The following is a 25,253-nucleotide window of genomic DNA, read 5'->3' on the forward strand; positions in this document are numbered from 1 at the left end:
TTCCCATCGTCTCACACTGCAACACAGAATTCATCAGCCAAGAGCCCAGGCACAAAACACTCGTTTCTTTACACTCTGAGCCAGAGAAGCCATGAAATTCAATGATCAGAGATCACAGATCTCAGCCTGTCTCCTCTTACCTGGGATCATGGCATTCACAAACCGGGGCTGGATCACGGTTGCTAAGAGGTAAATAATTAAAGAACTCCCGGAGATTAAGTAAAGCATCTATATCATTCTCAAAGGCTCTGTGTGCAACTCCTGGAAAGAAACAGTTAAGCAATTACTGAAATTATTTTGCAACGTTTCATTTTCAAGTATGTATCAGTAAGGGCACAAAGAAGTTGTAACAGAATTTTTTAAACCCAGGTATTAACAATGAGGAATTTTAGACCACGAAACTTGACCTCTGAAAATATTTAGAAAATGCGTGGCTGTGTCAACCCTCCTTCTTAGCAAGTCTGGATTGCTGATTTCATATTTAAAGTAATATAAACAGGTTTATCAGCTGCCACAAACCTAGCTGGATCCCGACCTTCTGGAATTCCATCCAGCTTACTGTCCTGGACTGTCAAAGGCTGGGTCTGAGCAGTGTCTGTGCGTGTCTTTTTGCTTCATCTTCAGTCCTGCTCACATACAATTTGAGGTCCCACAGCCATTTTTAGCCCCCAGAAAAGTCACGTGTTGCCAAGACTCTCTGAGGTGGCAGGGGAATAGAGCTCTGTCTCACATTGCCACCTTGCTTATAGTTAAGAAGTTCAATCAGTCACGCAGTAGGCAAACAACAGACTGTTAAGAATCTTTCAACCTATGTGAGTTTCCTCAGAAAACCAAACCACACCAAACCCAAGCCTGCCTTGCTAAAACCCTGCACTCCTCCAACCTTCCCACTTCCAGAATCTCTCTCTTCAAAATCCCAGAACTCTCCCACACTCCCACTTCTGCTGTTTTGGCTCCCATTACTAAGGAGGGCTGGTAAGAGAGTCCTAGGCACAGTAAGATCCTGTCCTTAAGTAGAGTTTTATCCCTTAGCCTCAAGTGACACCTACAAGTATAAACATTTGTATGAGGTAATCAACTGATTAGTTAGAACAACTATGGCGTTTAGTTTAGAGAACAAGTAGTACATTAAGTAACCTCTCCAGCTCTCACCAGATACAGCAGTGTGCGTCTTTGCACCCCCAAGCTGCTCTTGCGTGACATCCTCATTGGTAACAGACTTGACTACATCCGGGCCAGTGATGAATAGGTAGGATGTATCCTGGAGGGGGGGGGAAGAGACAGTAAATGCTAGATCCAAGCTGCAGAAGCATTTACGGAAAAGCCACAGTCTCTAGAGACTTTCCCTAGAATAAGAAAGCAGTACAACACAGGGAAAAATTTCTTTAAAATCCTTTTGATTTACAAATCAAAATAATGTATTATACTAAAAATCTACAGAAAATTCAATTAGCCACAGGTTATTTAAGAAAATTATTCTTAGCTTTCCATAAATAATAAACTGAAGGTAGTTTAATTTAACCTAACCTCAATATGAAGGCATATTTTAGCATTCTTGTGCATCTTTTATTTTTAATTTCTATATTAGTCCCTATATATGTTTATGCAAAAAAATAATTTAAGACAAAGATGAGTTGTAATGCAAAGACAACAGTATGAACAGTGCAGTTATGTCCTACGCCAAGCTAAGCAAAAGGAATGCTTTGTTAGCACTAGGAGACACTTGAAGTGAAAATTGAAGAAGGTGGGTGACCACAAAACTTTAAACTGGGGGGGAAGCAATTCTGGCTCTTGTGTGCAGTCAAAGCACTACCACAAAATGCCAAGAAGTAAATATGGGTGCAATGTTTTTCTCACCCCATCATTAACCACTGATTTAAGATGTTACAAAACTCATTAACAGAATTCCTTTTGAAGCTCTTTACAGGCGTGATTCTTTTTCTAAAAATCATGTAAAACACTTTTTTTCCCCCCCGAACATTTCCCTAGCCATGCCTCAAGCAGTATCTGTCATGTCCTAATTGCAACCAATATCTGCCAGCCGCATAACACCCCACAGCAATTAGTTTCCAAAATGAGGAAACGGCTCTGGTTTTCAAAAAACTTTTTCAAAAGCAGGTCATACATTCATCACACTACTCGATCATACAAAACTTGCTATCTTTGCATTTCATCCAACTTTGTAATACATAACGAAATTTTAAAGCCTTGTAGCAGCTTGTAAGCCCTGTCTTACATTAAACACTTAAGACTTGTTTTCTTTAAAACTGAAGCTGAAAACAGAACTGCGCGGCTTTGTCTTTTTAAAATAAGCATCTTGAACAAAAGTGCTTTTTAAGAAAAATTCCTGATCCCTTCATCAATCCTACATGCAAAATAATGGCACGGGACCATTTTGGTCTTGCTATCAATGATGTTACTGATAATTAATGACACTAATAACCACTAACATTACAATGGCATTAATGACATTCCTGCAGCAAATCCCAAGCCTTCACTATTCCAAAGCAGGAGACCATTTCCAAATAAAACCTTAACGCAGGGTCTGGTTGTGACCGATCAACGTTACCAACAGCAGGTCAGCATATACTCCACCCTTACCTTCACCATGAATGTGAAATCAGTTAGCGCAGGTGAATATACAGCTCCACCAGCACAAGGACCCATAATGAGGGAGATCTGTGGAACTACCCCAGAACACAGAACATTTCTCTGCAACAGAAAAAACAAAGATGTCTGGTTTTATCAGAAAGTCTCTGCATCTTTAAATCTGTGCAGTGTTCCCACAAGAATTCCCCAACAAGACAGAACAGCTTTCTTTATATACTGGGAAAGAAATATCTGGACAAAATTTCTTGATGCAAATAGAAGCAAAATAATTTTGTTGCTATTTTTTCTCTTCTTTTTATTCTCCAGAACAAAGATACAACCTATCCAACTGGCAAAAGAAGATTATCACACCCTATGGACCCTACTGTTTCAGTCATTACCTGAATCACTCTCGTTCTTATATTAACCCTCAATACTCCTCAAAATGACAACAGAGTTAAATTAAGTGTGTTCACTTCCCAAAACAGCTGCAGCATTGTACTTCTTCATTAATTAGACAGGAGAGGCCACTGCACCCCATCCTAACAACAAACCCATTACACAATACTGCACGGAAACACCCTAAGCATGGAATCCACTTGCCTGTTTTCCGAGTTGCAGTGTATTTAACCTTTGTGTGCATCACTGCCAACTCCACACCGGAGGAGTAAAGGTCCAGAGGGATCAGAAATACACTAATCTCTCCTGGATACTGAAACACCTGGAATGCTGAATCCGCGTAAATGAATGCAAGTGATGTGCAGCATTAACCAGAACTAACTGATACACTTGAAGTATCAGCTAACACATGGTTTTCTACATCTCTCAGTTTTTTGAAGAAGCACCAAACCTTAGAAGTAGAAATGGAGGCCCATATAAGGCCCTTCAAAGCAAGATTGGCTGGCTACTCATGGCTGTATCTGCAGTATCAAATCCTGTTTTGGGCCCCTCGGTATGAGAAAGACGGACAAACTGGAGCACGTCCAGTGGAGGCCTCCAAGACTGTCAGAGGACTGGAACAAACAGGCTGAGGGAATGGGGTTTGTTCAGCCTGGAGAAGAAAAGGCAAAGGGGCAGCTTACTGCTGCCTTCAGTTGTCTAGTGCGTCCTTACAGAGAAGACTGAGCCACTCTTCTTGGAAACGCACAGTAAACGGATGAGAAGCAGCTGGCACAAGTCACAGCAAGGGAAATTCCAACTAGATACAAGAAAAAGAACATCTCACGATCAGGATGGTTAAGCAACTAGAATAGCGGCCCAGGGAGGCTGTGAAATCTCCATCCTTGGAGATATTCAAAACTTGATTAAATAAGGCCCTAAGTAACCTGGTTTAGCTTTGAAATTGGCCCTGCTTTGAAAAGGGATTGGACTATGGACCTGCAGAGGTCCCTTCTGACCTAAATTATTCTATAGTTGTATTCCAAAGCAGTAATGCTGATAGTTGATGGGGATCATGGATAGAAATTAATCCAGACAACAAGAGAAAATAAGTTTCTAAAAAACCTACCACCCCCACATGATTGTGGAAAAAGAAGTAACAACTGGAAATAGTCTGAACTTTGTCCTCTGGGTCAGTGCTACAAACGTCATATGGCATTGACTCATGCAGTTGCCACTGTGTTAAAAAAGAAAAAAAAAACCCACACCAAAACCACACACAGGCAACACTAAAGCAAAAATGAAACTGTCAGTAAGATGACTGATGATTCTCAGGAGACTTCTATCACTTGTTTTCAAAACAGTTATAAGAGGCCTATGCCACCACCACGGTGCTTATGAGAAACACATTTCCTATCATCTATAGTTAATGACGTTTCTGTCAGTACAACTTTGAGTATCTTCACTATAAAACGCATCAGCTGAACTTCATGTTTTTTCTGTTCCTCCTGCAGAAGTGGTTCTGATCTGGGACTTTACTCCAGACAAGTCACTATTGCTTTGGCAATAGCATCAACTATACATTAGACTATTATATGCATAGCCTAACTATACGCTATGCTTCTTCAGCTCAGAAAAGAGAGAAGGGAATATGACAGCATGTGAGAGGTCAGTGCTGGTATGGGAAATACACTCAGTGCCACAGATTTGGACTTAACCCACTCTTTACAACACCACCAGCACAGAGGCATCTTAGAGATGAGGCTTCAGAAATTGAGGAGAAAGCCTTTGAGCGACATGGTAAGCCTAACGGGCCAGAAAGTCTTGGTATAGTGGGCTGGAATGGAAAACTTTCACCAGTCCAACCGGATGCCCCCAAATGGTCAGGTTAACAAGTTCCATTGTAACACATACTGTTATTTGTACAGAAGTTTGTGACTTGTATCAATTTCCTATTTTTTAACTTATTTTCACTGACTGTCTTGAGAGAATAGGCATTTGGTGCTTCTGATCTTAGTTTCTCAAGTCATCTTCAAGCACGTAGTGCTTGATATACTTTAAGTCCCTCTTTCTGCAGTGGGAAATCTGTCACGATTTATCAGCACTCTTGAAAGCAAATGAAACATGAAACTCTTAACATGCCTGTATTCCAGAGTAGGCACAAGGGCAGCTTGTGGTGGATCACCCCTATCAATCACCTACCAAAACACCCTCTAAACCAGGGTATGCCCCTGTCTCTGACAAACAGATAAATACTCTTTAGAGAAATTACTTCCCAGCACAGAGAATCTATACTTTAGTGTGAATCAGAAAGTTACATAGTTGCTTAGGTTTTTCATACGATTAAGTAAATTGCCTATTCTTCCATTCTTCTGACAAAGCTAACAATATAGTGCATCTCCTAAAAAAGCTTTTCATTGGATCACAAAATTTTACGAGGCTCAGTATGATTCTTATTTAACAGATGGGGAAATGGAACTAAAAGGTACAGTAATTTGTCCAAAGCCAATAAGGGAGTCAAGAGAGAGAAGGTCCAGGTCTCACAAACCTTTATATCTGCTTTGTCCTCCAGGTAACACTGGCTGAAATAGGATGATGACATCCTCAAAGTTTACTTACAGACACTAATTTAGGTAAAGGAGGCCTTTCCCACCTTTGTGGATGGCAATCTTCCTGGTCAACCAGAAGCCGACTTACCAAAAATATATCTGCATAGCCAGCCAAAGACTCCACTCCTTCCTGGATACGGGCTCCTCCAGAGTCATTCAGCCCAATCACTGGTGCTCCAACCATGGCAGCTTGATCCATGATCTGGTGATGAATGCAAACTCCGCATTATTATTCTAGCTAAACTAAAACTCCAAAGCAAAAAGACAAACACATACCCCTCACCCCACCCCACCCCACCAATCTCCACCCCCTAGAAAAAAAAGAATCCACATGTGCTAGATTTATTTGAACTGCCTCTGCAGCACTCACCTTCACCTTTGCTTGTACCATAGTCACTAACTGCTTACTGATGTATCGCATCTTGACTCTTTCAGACTTGAGATTAAGAGATACGCATTTACTCCCTGTCTTGCCCTTTAATATCTACCTGCCATACTATCTGTGCATCTCCATACTCCTACTGTATTCTCCAAAGCCTGTGCTAACTCGCACATCAGAGAAGCTTGGGCCAGGAAGGACCAGTCTGTCTCTGTTCATGACGAAGTCTAAATTGCACCTAAAACAGTCTCACATATATGTCCAATCTGATCTTAAAAGTTTACTGCAGTGGTGATGCTGTAATCTCCCTAAACAGTATACTCCAATATTTGACTACCCTTCTTGCTGGAAGTTCTTTGAGAAGACTAAACTAAATCTTTCCTTCTGAAATTTAGAACCATTACTTCTTTCTCAATACATAGTAGACATGGAGAACAATTTATTATTTTCTTTTCTGCAGTCTTCATAAACGTTCAAGGATCTCAAATCTTCCTTCAGTCTTCATATTACCCTTCATATTTCTAGAATAAGCACCATCAATTCACTCGCACTGTTCTTTCTAAATCGTATTCTCTAGCCATCTGATTATTTTGGCTATTCGCCTCAAGACTCTTAGCAATGGTTCCTTATCTTTCTTCAAGAGTTATGCCCAACACCGAACGCAATACTGCAGCAGAGGCTTAAGTGGGAGGATTGAACCCCTTAGGTGTTATCTAAAATATTCCTGCTTATTAGATCCCAGTACAATGTCGGCCATTTTTGTAACACTACGGCACTGGCATATTATGTTAAGATCTGATTTACCCCTAGATCATTTTCTGTAAAACTCCGTGTTGTCAGTCAATCCCCATTTTGAATTTTGCAGTTGCTTTTTCCTACCTGAAATTAGCCCTTTCAATCATTGCTACCAAATTATATCTTATTTCAGACAATCTTTAACTTATCAAGATTTTAAAAGCTTCAGTCCTGTCTTTCAGAGTGCCTGCAGGATTAACCTTGAATTTTATATTGCCTAGAAATGCAGTAAGTATACTCTATCCCATTCAGATCAACAGTATCCTAACAGTACCAAAATTTCAGCCTGAACATGAATCAGTGATACTATCTCTATATAGCTCTCAAGTGGCTTTATCCCTACCTATCCCTATCATTTAATGTAAAACAGTGGTTCTTCATGCTTTGTGCATGGATGTCCATTTGAAAGTTGGAACACCACCGTGGCAGACACACAGAATGAATTCGCTATTTAAACACAATCCCAGATTTAAAAATCATCTATGTGGTTTGCCAACAGAGGCTCCATGAGCCACAAGAGGCCCTGTTTGCTTATGTGGATGTTATGCAAGATATTATCAAATGCCTTAGTGGAAATCAGTAGAGGTGACATTTATTGCTTCTTCCTAGAAGGCCTGTTATCCTCTTACGAAAAGGACAGGTCAATTAAATAAGTTCACTGACACATTTTACTCTCTTCCAGGGCCTTACATACGGTTTAATTATTTGTTTCAAGGTTTTCCCAGATACTAAAGTTTTTCCGCAGGCACTCATCCACATGCACGTTCAGAATACTGAAAACGTGCTCCTGTATTTGAGACCAAACTTTTTTTTTGCCATACCAGGATCTGTAGGGAACGCTTCAGGCTTCATTCTCCTCAAACACTTATTTTTCTTCCACTTTGGGCCTAACCAATGGTCTTGAAACACGACATCATACACACCATAAGATACACATAAGTATACAAGCTTTAAACGGTGTTCCCCACCACAAGTGGACACATATCACTCGGAAGAGCCACATTAAATCTTTATTGCTTCAGGGAAACCATTACAGGTATCTAACGTGGTTTGAAAGAGTGTAGGCTCTTCTGCAAAAGGGACAAGCAATCAGTAGCTCAGACCTACCTAGCCTTGAGCTTTGCTGCAAGATGCCAAATATCCCACCCCTCTGCAACTCTGGGGAAAATCCCAAATAGTAAGCAATTACCAAAGGGGTAGATCTCCAGGAAAGTTCAGCACAGGGAGAGCAACTTCACTTCCATGTTCCCAGACATTTTACATTCCTTAAGCAACTGGTAAGTTTGCATGGGCCAAGATTGCCTCTTTCAGAACAGATTTCTGCTTCACAGAATTCAGCCCAACAAGAACTAAAAGAAGCGAGCCAGAGACCCAGGCAGTGGTTTTGGGCTCTCCACTGCCCAAGCTACAGCCTCAAAGACTCATAGCAATGAATGCATCCAGAGCCTTCAAACTTTGGAGCCCACCACTGACATTGACACTGATGCCAACTGAGCACAGTACCAACCAGGAAGGACTTGCATTTTTTCTAGTTCTGCTACCAGCATTCTCCCTGCTTCTTCAGAAATAAGAGATCAAAAAAAAAAAAAAAGAGCAGAAAACATCCCATCTTTCCAGTACCATTACATCCATCCCCAATGCAAAGAGCCACTGCAAAGCTCCACTGTGAAAGGGTGATACAAATGCCTTTTCCCAGTATCAAAACTGGGTAAAGCTAAGTCCAAAGTCTTTGCATGTTCTAGTTTATCATCTCCTTACTGCTTAAGAGTCTGTGCCAAAAAGTAGCATTCCCATTAGGATAATAGGCCCCCAGCTCCATATGCCTTTTTTCTGATTTCATAGTAACAAAAATCAGGAAGTTTTCACCAGCCCATGCCATTGATCACCCATGCACGGAAAAAATCCTGTCCTCCATGCCCCTGGGGTTCAAACATCGGCTTTTCCAATGATATATGCAGAAAAATGAGAATAAACAGCCAAAAGTGCCTGATAACAAAAGCCCAGAGGATCAAAGTGACCTCCAAGTTGTAAAGTTGTTTATCTTCAGATTGTTTACTCATTCCATTCACTCTTTTTATAAATATTAAACTTTCTTGTAAGACTGTTTATAGCAACAAGTTTCTCCCAAGTCATTTCACATTTCTGCAGTGGACAATGCCTAGTTAATCCATATGCCATACTTTGCAAGTCTCTCTTGGCTCTTGTTAGTACAATCCAACAGGCAACTTTATTCAAATAAAATATGTATTACCTAGAAAAGCCCTGTTGTGCTTGAAAAGCTTCCAAAGGGCACCTCTCTGCCAACCTGCGCTTTTACACCTTTACCGACAGGAGGAGATACACATTTTCAGCTTGCCAGTGACATGCATCAGAGTCCACTTAAACTCAGACACAAATCATTTTCTCCAAGCCATTAGCACAACAGACTGAAAATAAAATAAAAAAAAAAAAAAGGACAATTTTTTTTATTTTCTCCTCCGAAATATTACCTTGCAGATCTTCTGGGCATGAGCTCCAGATAAACTACCTCCAAACACAGTAAAATCCTGAAAGAAAAAAGAAAAGAGAGACTAAGGAAAAAAGCATTTCAATAACAGGTAGTCAAATGAATCCCAATAACTGATCCTGATATAAAATGTTGCCAGTAAACCATAAAATCCTGTAATGCTCTATACTGGGTGTGCTGCTTCAGTGCATCCTGCCTCCCTAGTAGGGCCTGTAGATCAATCCTGTTCAATCCATGCCTTCTTTACAAGTAAAAGGATCTGTTATAGATACTTGCCAGTGGATTCTGTATTAAAATTGCAAACTTTCTATATCTCATTTGCTTTTTTATATTTCACACAGACATATTTTCCTCTTTTACAGAGACTATCCATACTGCAGTAGCCTCGAGAAATTTCACCTGTGAGGAAGGTCCCACTGCAATGGGCAGCAGCAAGATGGATATGCACATAACATATAGTCTGACACACAAACGGGCAGAAATTCTGAACTGAAAATATCCAATTGTTCTATATTCATGAGATTCACTCCAAACATCAATTATTATTTTATGGGTACTGCAAGGACGATGTCAGCCAAAACTGACTTGCTGGTGCTACCTCTAGTTCTGAGCAGTAAGATCTTGAAATAGCAACCTGATGTCCCAGGAGGGACAAGGGAACATCTGATCCAAAAGGAAAAAGGGATATCGACACCTACTGACACCAGTGGAGCCCAGAGCCAACTCTTCATGAGCTTCACCAGTGCATGCCCACTGAGTCTTTCACTCAGAGGAGCCCTAAAAAACATGCTGACAGAGAACTTGGACGAAAAAGGAAGTAACATCTCAGGTGGCAGCTGGATTTGGAGGAAGATAAGATGCTAAAAGAAGGTATACCATAAGGAGGCACATTTAATTTCTTTTCATATAAAAACTGCCCTTGACTAGTGTTCTTCTAAAACCAAGGCCTCCGTTCAGCTCAACTATCCATGTGCAGGCCCACATGGTAATAACACAGTGTCTTTCCTTGGAAGAACTACATACCCAAGATAAAAAAGCTGGGTGTATGACTTGCTCCAAGGTCACACAGCAACAATCATTCTGGCTGTGGTAGCAATTTGAACAAAGGCTACTCTGTGGCCCAGAATAGATAGGCAGTTACCAAGGATCTGAAAGAAAGCTCTTCTTTCACTGTGTTGAGACTCAATCAAGACAAATCTCTACCTATAGTGTTCCCTCTAAAATATTTTTATGTTAATATAAAACATATATTCTATCTATTTACTTATACCCTGTCTATCATAATCTCTTCAACTAATCAGAGAGTTCTAACTTGAAAAGCAATTCAAGGTTGCTCAAGTACTCTCTATCATGAATTCAACTCATTGTAATTCCAGTTAAGATCCCCAGCAAATGGCCCCAATTCTCCAGCCTGAATCCCTGAAGATGGTCCACAGAATTTGCAAAGCCCACCACTGACACTCACAGGACCCCACATGGCTGCAGGAGTCCATCCACACAGATCCAGCTGCAGGGATGGAGTGAAAGTTTGCAAGGGCTTCCAGCACACAGTGCTCAGTAATTTCTCCATTAATTCACTCCTTGGTTATTGAAACTGGATTCTGAGGGGACTCCTCCAGGCTCTCAGCATAGCAGCACCCAATGATATTACACTAAAGTAATAACAGTTCCCTATTTCAAAACATTCCCACTGGCTCTACATTCACAAACATCACTTGCTTCACCTTTCATGAGCAAACTCTCACCGTTCCACAACTGCACCTCTCACCCAACAAAGCCTTTAGAAATGCTTTTTGGTTTCTTCCTGTCTGAAACTGCCCTGCCTCCTCCCACAAGATGCTACGTTTACCTCATGCTTGTTGGTAGAAGGTAAACAGGTAAATTACTACACAGTCACACTCAAACAGTGTGAATTTCAAAGGATGAGTTTACGATATTTAAAAGACAACAAGCAAAAACATACCTGACTGAAAACATAAGCCAGTCTCCCATTAATACGGCCCCGGCCAGTTACCACACTGTCTCCAGGATACTGCATTAAGAAAAAAAAATAGTTAAAAATAATAACAAAAAAAACAAAGTAGCAATGGCATCCACTAAAAGAAACCCTATACTGAGTACCAGGCCAAGGCAAAGACTCGTTCTCCAAGAGGACTGCTCTTTCATGTTTGCAGCAGGGGCTCCAGAAAGACTTCCCCTATCCTTGCTATGGACAACTATATGTTAGTGTGAAGTATGAGCAAATTTTGCAGTTTCTCCTCAAAAAATTTTCATCTCATCTGAAATTAAGGTAAATCACATATTTAGAGACAGGACATATCTTTTATTAGGACCAACTAATGTTTCTGAAAGAAATGATTACAGTATACAAACCTTTCTTGAGGTGTTGACAAAGAAAAAAACAACAACCCTGGAAACATCAAAAAACAGTCACCCAAAATATACTTCAAACTAGCCTGTCCCATTTTTCACCCTGTAAATAAGGGAGGAGGAGAGAGTTGGAAGAGGAAGAGCCTGAGAATCTTAAAATCTGCTTACCTACACTGTCTCACTTTTGAGTATAGGAAATAACATAGTTGTCTTTCAAGACAGCAGCAGAAAAGCAACTTTACTGTACTGGCATAAAGGAATTCCAGGCATTCAAATGCTTTTCACTGCTGCCATTTTGCATACCGGGGGGAAAAAAAAAAAAAAAAGAAAGAAAAAGAGCAAACTGTGCAGGGTCCACTGTTACAAGGCCCATTTGTGCTCAAAGTGATCAGTCCTCAGGAATGTCATACCACGGTGGGGACTTTTCCCAGGCTGTGCAGACAGTACTGCTAGCAACTCTTGGTTCGCAAAGCCGGCCTCAGCACACAGAACACCAGGAAATGCACCTCTGCTTCCAGCCATCCTATTACAAAGACACCTCCTGATAGCACACGCAGCCTGTACAGTGCCCTTGATGCAAGCGCAATTGTCACCCTACCTTCAGAAACTTCCAGGAATCTAGAGAAATTCAATGCTAACCTAATATTCCAGCTCACTGGCCGCAATGAGGTCATCCGTTGTGAAACTGTGCTCTGTAAACACAATCTGCAGCTCACCGAAAGGTGAATTCTGAAGGGTAAGAAAAAAAGTTAACCCTGTGGTCACTCACAGGACTTGACTACTCATCATATCTTCAGAAACAACAATTTGTTATCAGCATTGTGGAATGCAGTGTTGAGTACTATGATGAGAGGCTACACTGCACTTATTTCAATTTGTGGGGGAAAGGAGCAAGATATGTCTTATAAAAGAAAAGACATTTGCTCCTACTCTCAGTGACAGGGAAGAACAGATCTAATACAACATCCTTCCCAGCACTGGGTCCCATCAGCCTCCTGGCTACTGAAAACAAAAACAAATCCTTCATCTTTGCCGGTTTCCAAGGTCCCCGCTTCCCACGGTGGAAGCCTGCTGATCCCTGTTTCGTTCACAGGATGCAGCCCTGCAACTTGAGAGGACTGGAGACTGATGAACTGGTTTAATAACCACACAAACGCAAGCTGTAGTCATTGTACTCAGCATGGGGCAGTGGCACGTAAGGAGCAGCTCCTCACCACGCCCCAAGCCAGCATACTCCAAGGGAAATAGGGCCTTCCTGCTACAGAAAGATTTGCACTGAACAGGCACATTCACACTAGGCACCTGCATATCCCAGCATGTTTGTCAGTCACATCTGTATTAAGTTGCAACAACATTTTTTCCCCCATGCAGTTAATTTATCAGGCATCAATGTTATGGTGAGAGACTCTGGGGAGCTACAGATTTTTTTTCTCCACAACATACACGCTATGTACCATGTTGGTTTATGATACATGGCCACATATCTGAAAACTGCGTAAGTGACACAGACTGCAACTCACTACCAGACCAGTATGGTAACTGCTTGAATTTCCAGATATGTCAGATTTTAAGGCCCTAAAGGCTTAAAGGACTAATGGCTTTTATGACCCTCTAGTTTGACAAGCATAAAAATAGATCTGAGTTATTTCAACCAATAACTGCAATATTGCCTGTAGAGGGGCAGAAGTATCTACCTGTATTTGCGTTTCACGTGTGACTTGACTGTCAAAGTAGTAACCATAAAGCTCTGCAGCATGCCTGTGTTATTTAAGAGAAAAATCTATGGCAATATCCAACAATGTATTTGAACCAAAAAGGTGACCTTCATTTAAAAAAAAAAAGTATCAAGCTTAGACAATGGAAAAGAAGCAAACTGGGTAAATGGTTAAATGGAAATCGAGAGTAGCAAAAGAAAAAATGCAAAGCCAAAAAAAACAAAATAAATAAATCATGTGGAAACAGAAGAGCCTATTTTCAAACTACTTGGTTGGCTGAACAGTGAAGGAAAATGAAACAAGAGCCATATGAAATAAAAATACCTTATTCTTATCAGAGTCCATCCCAAAGTCAGAACATCTGTGTTCCACAAACATGTCATATTCGTCAAAACTGTCAGGGTCCAGCAACAGAAGAATTCGCTCTCTTGCTGTCAGCTTTCCCTGAAATGGAGCAAGCAGCAATTAATAGAGTTATCAAGTGGTTCTGGCTCTGTTTACTAACCACCAGTGGATACAGTTTAATCAACCATTCCATTACTTGTTCTGCTATATTTGCCCCCACTAAGCAACTGCATGCCCCAAAGCTGAAAATAGCCTGCGTGGTGATTATGCTCCTTAGAAACAAATACAGTGCAAGCCAGACTTTGACAAGGCGGCTGACTATTGGAGCAGCACTACCGCAAGATAGAGGGAGCGTGATCTCAAGAAGTCTTTTCAACCAGATACAATAGTATCACAGCTATTTTTGCTTACACATTCGAACACTGCTATTAAGGCCTTTGTTGTACTCTTAAACGTGGAATCCTTCCTGTCCAGTCCTCACCAATAGTTCAAGGCATTCACCGCACTCTGTGATACTTGAGACTGCAGCTAACGAGAAGAAAAGGAACTACAATGGCCTCTCTGGATTTTCTGATGGATTCCTTTTGTTCTCTTTCCTTCAGATAGCAATATAGGCAAAAGTATCATAAAAGTCAAGAACCTAATTAGTTGACCAGATACGCACGTTCCTTCCTAACTACTAATGATGCCATGTAATAATGAACAACTGCAAAGTCCTTTTTGTCCTAGCCTTCCAAACAAATGTGTTATTTCCAGCCCAGCTGAGCATCCACCTACACAGATCAGGGATCCTACTGTGAAACAAGACCTGTGCACCTGGCTTGCCCTCACTTGGAGACAGCATGCCCCTACCTCAGTGTGATGTTAAAAGACAGCCAGGCTACTCTATACAACTTCTGACTAGCGGGTTAAAAAGTTTACAGAGGTCAACAAATGGAGGAAAGACTAAGGTAAGCCACACGTTTCATTTATATAAAACATGACATATAATGTCTTAGGCCCCTAGACAAGCAGAAATCCTTCTATATTGATGTGTCAATGTCCTAAGTGTAACTCAGTGAGGATGCACCTCTTCCCAGATGTTGTTTGACTGGGGCAGGGAGATTGCTGATAAGCGAACTGAATGTCTTCATATGAATGGCTTATTGCTACTTCCTTGACTCCTGCCACCCATCATGGTACCACCACGCGCTCAGGCCCTCACTCAAAGCAGAGAAGACATCCCAACAAGAAATAGGGAATACAAACAGGAAATTGATATTGCCTTCCCCCTCAGCATTGCCTAAATCCTCAACAACAGAGGCAGAAGACTAAAAACCCAACAGTTGCCATCCTCCCAGCTGTCTTTTCCTCTGCCTTATTTCCACTCCTTTTAGCTCTCTGCTCTCATCTCTTAGAAGATCAGGTTTTTTTCTCCACAACATATACGTTATGTACCATGTTGGTTTATGATACATGGCCACATATCTGAAAACTGCGTAGGTGACACAGATTGCAACTCACTACCAGACCAGTATGGTAACTGCTTGAATCTCCAGATATGTCAGATTTTAAGGCCCTAAAGGCTTAAAGGACTAATGGCTTTTATGACCCTCTAGTTTGACAGGCATAAAACCTGACATTGCAGCAGCGATGTAAAACAGTATGGAAGAGGGAGCTGTCCTGGACAGTACGCCTCCAGGCCTAACGGAGCGTTAAACCAAAGTTAAACAACAGTACAACAGAGACAGAAGTTGCAGCCTCTGCCCGTGCTGCCCCTCACACGTGTGCCTTAAAGCCAGTCTCACTGACGCGGCGGACACGCTGGCAATACTGCTTTTTCCCCTGGGGACTGCTAGTGCGGTCCTCACCGCCACTTCGGTGAAGAGCCCCTGCAGCCGAAGGGGACACCGCCGCAGGCTTACGGGGGCTCCGCCGCCGGCCGCGGGAGGCTGCCCGCGCCCCGCTCCGAGCCCGCTGCGGCGAAAGTGAGCCCGGGCGGGCGCCTGGGGCCCGGCGGAAGCGGCGCCGCCCGGGCCCCGCAGCAGGCGCTCCTCCCCCGCCGCCGCCGCTCACCCGCTTGTGCTGCGCCTCGATGCGGCTCCGGCCGCCGCCGAGCAGCGCGGCGCGGCGCTTCTCCTCGATGCGCTCGGGCACGGACTGCGGGCGGCCCCCCGAGGCGGCCCGGCACAGCGGCCCCGCCGCCGCCCGCCGCAGCGCGCGCAGCGCCGCCGCCATGTCGCGAGCCAGCGGCGGCAACGGCGCCTGCGCGGCCCCGAGGCGGCGGCAGCCCGGGCCCGGCGCGCTCCCCGCGGCGAGGCCGGGCGCCAGGACACCGCCGGCGCAGCGAAGCTTTCCGGCAGCCCCGCGGGGAAATGCATCGACTCTCCCCCTTCTTCCCTGCCTGCTCTGTGACACAGCGGTGCGGCTGCGCGGGGGCTCTGGAAACGCGCACTGCAGAGGCTACAGAGAAGGGTGTTCAGCTCTGGAGCTCGGTCGCCCTCCCCTTTTCAGCAGGGCACTAGGAAGTATTTGCCATGACAACGCTGTCCTTGTGATACAGGGGAACCGAGCCTCTGCCTCCTTGCGCGGACGGGGAAGCTGGCTCTTGTCAGCACGTGCTTTCTTAGGGGGGAGGAAGATAAAGACCCCAAGAGAGGAAGCGGGCAGGGTGTTTGGGGAGCGCAGCCGGGACGGACCACGCGAGCAGCTGCAGCGTGTCCGCAGCCCAGAGATTGCATGTCATCTCTTCCCCAGCAGTTCTCTGGCTTTCAAACTCCGCTGTTTACCAGAAAATGTAATTGTTGACAGTGTAGCCCACCTCAGATGCTGACCACCGAGAAATGGAGTGCTCAGTTGAAAAGAACCAAAATAAAGCTAGGTGAATATGGTCTTTCATGTCCACACAAGCATGAGGAAGGACGCAAGCATGGCCCTATAAATATCACCAGTGTATGAAGAACAGTCTTCAAGGGTTGTGAGAGGCCTCAGGCCCCTGTCCAACCTTCTTCTCAAACCAGAGGCAACACTGAATTCAGACTAGGTTTCTCAGGCTTTGTCAGTTGAATCTTGAAAGTCTCCTTCCCCTGATCTTTATGACCTTTCAAAGATGTTTGAGGGGCCTTGCTATGACACCAGCTTTCTCAGCACCTGTCTGGTCCCACCAACTTGTATGTGTTGAACTTCCTCAGTAATTCCTGACTCGGTCCTCCTCCTCTCCTCCTTGAACCCTGTCTCTGCGTACAAAGGCCTGGAGACCTTGCCAGTGAAGACCAAATAAGGAAAGTGCTGAGCACCTCAGCTCACACTAGCTAATGGGGGACTATGTCAGGTAATGAGATTTCTAGTCCCCCCCCCTCACACCCTTGCCACAGTAACTGCAAGATCTCTTAGCTGCGCTCCTATCTAGCGGTAAGATAGCTGCTTCTCAATAGCAGCTGGAGAGGTACATGACACTCCCTGACTAGGAATCAGTCAGAAACGAGACACATTGGTTCTCCCTAATCAGGAAATTGCTCAGCCAGGAAGCAGCCAGACGCATGAAGCAAACCTCCAGAGCTGCCAGGAGCCACTACTATCAGTCATTGAGAAATATTTGTTATGCTGCAGGTTGCTTAAGTATCATTCAGGCTGACTATAATAGCTTCTCCATTAAGGAAAGTGTAAAGACTGCAACTTTAGAAGTTAAAATAAGCACTGTCATGTCACTGTCAACATGGGTCAGATGCAAGGAAGGTTAGGAATCTGTATTCTGGCAATGGAGAGATTTCAGAAAGATACCACCTTGGAAGAGAAAGTTGGCATGCCTCAGCACCATGGCATAGGGGGGCTACTAGAAGCAGAAAGGCATCCTTCAAATAGTGGAGTTCTGCCCAGTTGAGGAATTAAACTGTTGTAGGTTACATGTAAAAAAACCTACAGTTAAGAGGCCAAAAAAGACTTTTACGAACAACTTGCAGAAAGCATGAAAACAAGTAACTCCTTTTTCAAATACATCAGGAGTAGGAAGCGTGCCAGAGAGTCTGGCAATCAGACAATCAAGATTAAAGGGAATATTAAGAGAATGCAAGACCATTGCAGGAAAAAAAAAGAAGAAAAGAAAGAAAAGAAAAAGAAAAAAGTGATGTTGTCAGATATTTTTTAATCTGAATTCAGTGCAAAGGAACTTGAGGAGATTTGTGCCAGAAAACTTTTTATTTAATGGAGGGATACACTAGAGGTTCCATCTCACACTGGAAAGTCAGGAGATTAAGTCATAGAACAAACCATTAACACAAATACTAACAAATCTCCAGGACCAGACTGTTTTCACTTAAATGTTACAAAATAATTCAAAGACCAACTAGCTTAAATATCAAGTCTCCTGTTCTTTTAAAAAAAAAAACAAAAAACAACAAAAAAAACACTTCGGTACAGAGATCTGGCAGATGGCTACTGCAATGCCAGTTTTAAAGCAGGCTTTTTACAGCAGGATTTAAGAAAACTATAAACCTGTAAATCCAATAAGGATTGTGAAGCAAATTAGCAAAAACAAAGCAAAACAAAAAAGAAAAAAGAACACACAATCATAGTGAGCACATAAATAAGATGTACTGGGGAGGAGGGAGGAGCTGACAGAGGTTTTGTGCAGGAAACTCTTGTCCTACAGATCTGGTGGAGTTATTTAACGAAGTCAAAAATGTGGACCAGGAAGATCCTGTTGATATAATTACTAGGATTTCCAAAAGACTTTTAATAATGGCCCTTATTAGAAGCTCTTGAAACTTAGTTATCATGGGATGAAAAGGAAGGTCCTCCCATGAATGAACAGTTGTTTAGGAAACAAAGACTAAGAGTGAACAGTCAGTTTTCACAGTTAAAGTAGAGCCCACAGGACTCTGAGCTGGGGACCCATTCTGTTCACCACAACGATAAGAGACCAGAAAAGGGACTTCGTAAGGTGCCGTTTCCCGCAGAGACAAAGTTACGCAGCTAATGATAGTTTAGACTTTTGACTGAAGAATCACAGAAGGACCTCACAGCGCTGAGAGAGAGGTGAAATCCAAAGCAGATGTCAAGTGATGCACCAGGGAAAAAACAATCCTAAATGTACATATGTGGCAGACTCTTGAACTGCTGACTGTTACCAAAAGGAACAAGTTCCTAATATCTCTGCAAAAACATCAGCTCAGTTTTCAATAGCAGTCAAAAAGCAAATTGAATGTTAGTAATGATTTTAAATAGAGATCAAAACAGAAAACATCATTATACCTCTATGGTAAGTCTGAATGTCTAATACTGTGTGCAGTTCTGGTCTTTCACCCCCGTTTGCACCCCACCCACAAAAATGATACAGCAGAACTAGAGAATACAGAGAAAAGAACAATACAATTATCTAGTGTGTTCCTCTTACAGAAGTCACTTCACAAATGAATACTCCTCAACCTGGAAAGGGGACAGCTGAGGGAGAGTGACAGACACCTAGAAAATCAGGACTGGCATGAAAGGGGTGGTTGGGGATCGATCATCCACCAACTCTTCCAACACCAGCATTAGCAGAGTCAACTGAAACAGGCAGGCGGAGGGTCCATTAAAAACTAAGAGGTACTTCTTCACATCACACATAGCTGAACTAACAAGCCACTTACTTTGGGGTATTGCATATGCCAAAAGGGTTTGGAAGGCAACTGGACAAATCAATGGAAGAAAAATAGACTATAAAAGACTATAAAATACAAAAGTACCACTCCTGGCTTAGGAGGTCTCTGAGGCACAAATTGCTTGAAGTTGGGAGGCTATGCTGGGACAGTAACACCATATGCTTGCACTATTAATAACTGTTCCCTACATATCAGTCATTGGCTGCTTTTAGAAACAGGATAGCAGACCGAGTTCTGACACAATCTTTCTCACAGCCTATATTGTTAGGATTGCTGTGGGTTAGATATTGTCTCAGAGACGCGATAGAAATGTCAGTTACACATACAGACAGAAGCAGGAATGCTCCCAGCAGTTTCTCAAGAAGCCCATGCCGTGCAGTTCAGTGTGACAGAAGAGAAAAAATTTCAGGGCCGAACCAAGTTACAAGAGGACTTTAAACCATGAGATAACTGTCTTCTGCTATTCACTTTCTCCATGTTTAGGCAAATAGTAATCTGTGTATATTTTGGTAAATGAAAGTAGTCCAAAAAAAAAAAAAAAAAAAAAAAAAAAAACAGAAAGCAAAAAACCACAGTTCCATCATCAACTTGTCTTCTTATAAGAAGCAACCAAAGGTCATGAACATTGGCTGATTTGTTAAATCAGAGCAGTAACCTGGGTGCATAAGAGGTAGATTCTTGTTCCCAGAAAACTACAGAGCAGTATTCTCAGTAAACCTAAATGAAACAATGGAATATATGCAGAGCCGAACCAGTATTTCTACATTAGCAGTTTGGCTCAGAGTCAGCTTGAATATTTAGTGTTAATCCCCAGATCATCTCCATTTGCTTTGTGCTGTTCCAGATCTTAAAGTGGTTTTGGTGCAGTAGAACTGACTTCACTCCACACTGAACTAAAGTGAAAGTCCTGTTCTGACAAAGCTCCTACTCTCTTGGAAGTCCAGGTGCTGAACCTACTCGCAACTCACACCAGAGGTGAGCTGGAGAATCACAAAAGTAAGCGGACCGCAGACAAGATACAAAGCCAAAACTGGACTCATACATATTAAAGCCAGAAGTGACTGCTAGGATGACGTCAGGCATGCTGTGTAACATGAGATTGCTTCAGTAAGTTATTCTCTGAATTGTGTAATATTTTTCAACTATCAAATACTGGCATTGCAATTGTCCCTGGAGGAGAATCCACCATAGCTCTTGACGCAGTGTTCCTTAGTCAATTAACACCCTTTTGTTTAAGAATTAGAACTTTATATTCTGTCTTTGTCTGCTACAGTGAAATAATCAGTCTCTACTGGTTTTTCAAAAAAGCCTCTCAGAAGACTTCTGGTTAAAGATAAAATGTTTGTCAGAGCAGTAACTACAAAGTATCTATTGAAAAAGGCAGCTGTAGTCTTCCAGCTTCAAAATAAGAACAAGCAGCAAGGGGATTAGCAATCTGTCAGAGGATTTTTCATTAAATACAGAAGGTCAAAGGTTTGGTCAGAAAAAAAAAAAAGAAAACCAAAAAAAAAAAACCACACACAAAAATGCTGCACATAGGACAAATGGATCTGAAAAGTCACCTTTAGGATGTCTCAGTAATATTTATTTGCCTGAACAGGGAGTTAGCTAGTCAAGGAAACTAAGTAACACTAGTGTTTTCTAGCAGTTTTTCTAGCCCATTTGCAATGAAGACCCAAAGGAGAGAGGTCAGAATGTCCCTGCTTAAATAATAATAATAATATAAAAAAAAAAAAAAACACACATACAAGCCAAAACCACAAAGTATTTTTGAAAGATGGGCTGTTAGCTTCCCCAGTACTTTCCAGCTTCACGGCTCAGTGAGCAGTAGAGAAGGTGACCAAAGGAGAAGGGAGCAGTGCTCCTGGAAGTGAATGCTAATGGCCTACTCTTATGGAACTGCAGAATTTGCTCACAGAAGACATAAGTTAATAAGTTGTCCAAACTGATTTCAAGCTCTTGCTATGCGGTTTGGAAAGAGTCATCGTCTTGAGCTGGTTAACACACACCTAAGAGCTAGAACAAGAGTAGAAGTAAAGTGGTATTTCATCAGAACCAATAGAGGACCTGAAATTTTCCTGGTATTTACAGAAAACAACAAGAACCCCGAGCTGAACTAGCAACAGTTGATTTGGGATCTGTAGGACTATATCTGCAAAAAGGGCCAAAAGAACTTGAATTTCTTTGTTTGGCAACACCATAAAAAAGGAAACAGCCTCAGTGAGGAGATGGGCAGCTGTACACACTATCAATACCTTTCCACATCTAACATGCATGTTGGGAATCTGTTTTGTGACATTTTTGAAAGATTAGGTAGACAGATTTATTATGAACATTAGCTACACTATAAAGTCTACAAGCATAATTCATGTAAATACCAGTACTGTGAACAAATTAACTGAAAAGAGTACTTTGTAAATATTAAAGTAGTTCAACACAGAACATGTTTAGCATCTAGTGAAAACTCCAGGGCCCAGTTCCGGGGGCAGGGGGGGGAAGTCTCTCTCCTGACAAAACTGAGTTACATGCATCAACTCCATGACTTCTGGTTATACCTACAAAATTTAACAACAACAGGATGAACCTGATTACCAAAGATTTAATATGATATGCAAAATGCATGACCATACTTGATGCTGATTCAAATAGAACAATTATTAGGCCAGGCATGCTCGCACAGCTGGAGAAGAGAGACTGCAGCTACACTCACTAGCCTCTTTCAAATGAGTAAAGTGCAGGGAGAACATACAGTTATCCACTAAAGGAGAAAAATGGGTTGAATAATAAATGCTAGGGAATGTGTTCTACAAATTCCACCCATGAAAGTTCCCTTTAAAGATATCACCCAAGTGAAATGAATGAGTTGTGGATGACTGGCTTGTAGAGCACAATAAGCAAAAACAAAAACCATAGTGGATGGGCGTTTTTTTTGTTTTTCTTTTTTGAACACTGAGATCCCAGGGACCTTTATATATGTTGAGGAGTATTCATTCCTCAAGTCCTTGTGAATCTGAAACAGAAACAGACTCCTGCTTGTTTGCTGGGTGTTTCTGAAAAGCTGCAGATAGTAAAAGAAAGTAACCACAGCTGCAAAGAACTGTTGGACCTGATAAACATTGCTATAAAGTTGTTTGTACTGCGTTGTACTGCACTGCTCCAGACCTCAAGCTTCATAACGTAGATATCCTTTCTGGGAGGCTACTCAGAAGCAACAGCCCCAAATAAGAAAATGTGGATTAGCTTCTTTATATGTGAATGTGTACTTGAAAGAAAAAGTCACCGCAGCTCCTCCTATACTTTATAAAACTAGGATGTCCCTTATCCACCAGGACGTCAGATACGGCACTGTAAGGAATGAACCTCTCAAAGCAAAGCTAACAATTCTCAGAGAGAGATCCTGATATCAGAATAGTATGCAATTGGAATAGCTTTTGGAAAATGTGGCCACTCTGGAATAACATGTTAGAATGCTTCTGAACACAAGGAAAAAAAAAAATCAGTACATTGGGAAAGTCTACAGTTTATTCCTGAGTAGAAGATAGGGCAAAACCAACAGACTGGGGGTGCCAGTATAGTGTGTTTTACCAGGATTCTGAGGCCATGTCATGGTTTCTAAACTCCCTCGGACATTCACAGGTTTCAAAAACCAAACTAAAAAGGCATTTCTGTGAGACAAAATGCAGGGAGAATAATAATAACAACTTTAAAAAGCCCAGAAAGAGTAAACAATGCTACTTGCAGTGCGAGAGAGGTCCCTGCAGCCATATCTCATTGAGATAGTAGCAAGGTTGAGCAGGTAGCCACAGATCACTTAGCAGAAAGGAGCCCAAGCTTTGCAGGGTAATGTGAACCATCTTTGGTTCCTTCCCATTGCCTTTTGGGAAAATTCCGTGTCGTAGTCTTTCTTAGAGACCATAGGCAGGTTTGCTGTTGCTCCTTCTGCAGTTACTATAATTTATTGTTTATGAGTGTTTGATTTGTTTTGGTAATTTGCTGAGAATATCAGCAAATATCAGCAAAAAAAAAAAACACAAGGCCTTCTGACTATGTTAGAACTGTTACAAGCACTCCAGCCTTGGCCTCTCTCTCTTTTCATAGTACTCCAGAGTGTAATGATACAGAGGGAAACATATGTCAAGTAAAACAAGCAAGTAATTAGAAGGAAGTCTGCCATTTAGACTGGTCTCCTATTTGGCTGAAAATAAAGTTTTTCAGATTCAAGCTTTCAGAGGCAGTGGTGATGAGTCATATGTGGTGATGAGCACTTTTTTCTTCTCTGCTAGCTAAGGTGATGACTTTCCCTTACAGATACAGTGCTGTAAAAATTATCTGCTTTAGGATACACCGCTTCTACAACAGAATGATCTCCTGACAAAGGGATCTCCTTCATCACCACCTCTTTTCTATAACACACTTACAAACAATCATCCACTGAGATCTAACCAATTACTGTATTCAAGAGTCATAGCAAAGAACCACAAGCTTAAATCTATCACCCAAGAGCTTAGGACCAGTAGTGCAGATATTTGTGTTTGATAGAGTTGACAGTCCATATTCTAACCTAATCTAAATGAAATGACCAGTTCTTCCCCAAAGCAGCCATGGGTAGAATTTTGCTAGGAACTGAGAAAGGAAATAACACCTCTCTTCTAATCTTATTCAAATTCATTCCCCATTGAAAAGATACAAGGATGTAAATCAGAACATTAGCATACAAACTCAGACTGTAAACAATACATTGATCCATGACCACAATCATCTGAGGTGAACAGGGTTGAAAAGTACAGGAAAATATACTATCCATCAGCCAGGCAGCTCTACTGAAGGGCATGGAGAGGTCTGTAATTGCACAGTTAATTTACAGGTAGTCCGTAGCCTCCCCTGTCAAGACAGGGCACTTGTTTGCTGTCCAAGACCAAGGAATTTGGTCTGTTGAGACAGCGCCAGATTTGAAATCTTGAGTTGATTTTCAGATACAACAAGGAAATCACATAAAAACTTTCTGCCTATTTTCTTAAGTATTATTCATAGTAATAGACCAAAATAGTAAGTTTTCTAGATAAGACTAAATATCCAGTCTGTCCTCTTTTGGACCCTTCCCCCCTTCCAGATCTCTGGAAATACTTTTCCCTACCACCACCACCAATTTGAAGTCAAGGCTTTGCCTGTTGCACAGGTCTCTTATTAAAAATGGTCTCCAAAGGCATATGGATTTAGGGAGGTGAAAGACACAGCACGAAACTAAAAATAAAACCACACTAGTTGGAAACATAAGAGTAACCATACACTAAACCACTCTTTCTGCCACTCTCCCAGCAGAGGAAAGGTGATAGCTAGCAAAAGCTACTTCCACTGATATGTGAAATAGCTTATTGAATGTTTCAGGGGCTTGTTCAATATTGAGCTTCCTGTTCAACACATCCCACTGGCTGCAGAGAAGGATGAGTTGTGCCTCAAGACTTTTAGTATCAGGGAGCAGCAAGAGTGGCTGCTCCACAGGGGAAGGCAAGCCAGGAGCTGAGGGCAACAGCAAGGCAGGCAGGGGCAGTATTCTCACTGACAAAGAGGAAACAATCCCACAGTACCTGAACAAGAAGAGCAGAGCAGGTCCAGTGACAATAACAAGGGTCAGCCAACAGCCCAGCAATTGCCAGACCTTCCTAGTGATGAGGCAAGCCCAAGGTCAGATCACAAAGTCATCAGCAGGCCAGCAAGGTACCAGACCAAACACAGCATAGCTCAGGAAAGGGTAAAGGCTGCTTACAAGCAGCTCCTAAGCCAGGGCAGAGTGGACCCAGATGAGGCTTCTCACAGCTTAACTATTTTCACAGCAGTCGGATCCAAGGTCACACAGCTGCACCACATCAGAGCTGGCCTCCAGCACAGACAGCCAAACCCCTGAGGGCAGGGGGAAAAGGTTGCAGAGCCTGTTGGTACACTCATGACCCT

At 42.3% G+C, this 25,253-nt stretch overlaps 1 protein-coding gene across 1 annotated transcript in view; it reads right to left on the bottom strand.

The window, feature by feature from the left end:
- Positions 1-15,949, bottom strand: part of PCCB (propionyl-CoA carboxylase subunit beta) — a 30,673-nt gene extending 14,724 nt beyond the window's left edge. Inside the window, exons 1-8 of the mRNA XM_064517033.1 lie at positions 15,742-15,949; positions 13,666-13,785; positions 11,220-11,288; positions 9,240-9,296; positions 5,665-5,778; positions 2,602-2,712; positions 1,153-1,261; positions 141-261 (exon numbers count right to left, since the gene is read on the bottom strand). Coding sequence (XP_064373103.1) covers positions 141-261; positions 1,153-1,261; positions 2,602-2,712; positions 5,665-5,778; positions 9,240-9,296; positions 11,220-11,288; positions 13,666-13,785; positions 15,742-15,903 — 863 coding nt within the window. The 5' untranslated portion in view covers positions 15,904-15,949. The remainder of the gene's footprint in view (positions 1-140; positions 262-1,152; positions 1,262-2,601; positions 2,713-5,664; positions 5,779-9,239; positions 9,297-11,219; positions 11,289-13,665; positions 13,786-15,741) is intronic.
- Positions 15,950-25,253: the final 9,304 nt, after the last annotated feature.

Source organism: Dromaius novaehollandiae, chromosome 9 (genome assembly GCF_036370855.1).
Source record: "Dromaius novaehollandiae isolate bDroNov1 chromosome 9, bDroNov1.hap1, whole genome shotgun sequence".
NCBI lineage: Eukaryota > Metazoa > Chordata > Aves > Casuariiformes > Dromaiidae > Dromaius > Dromaius novaehollandiae.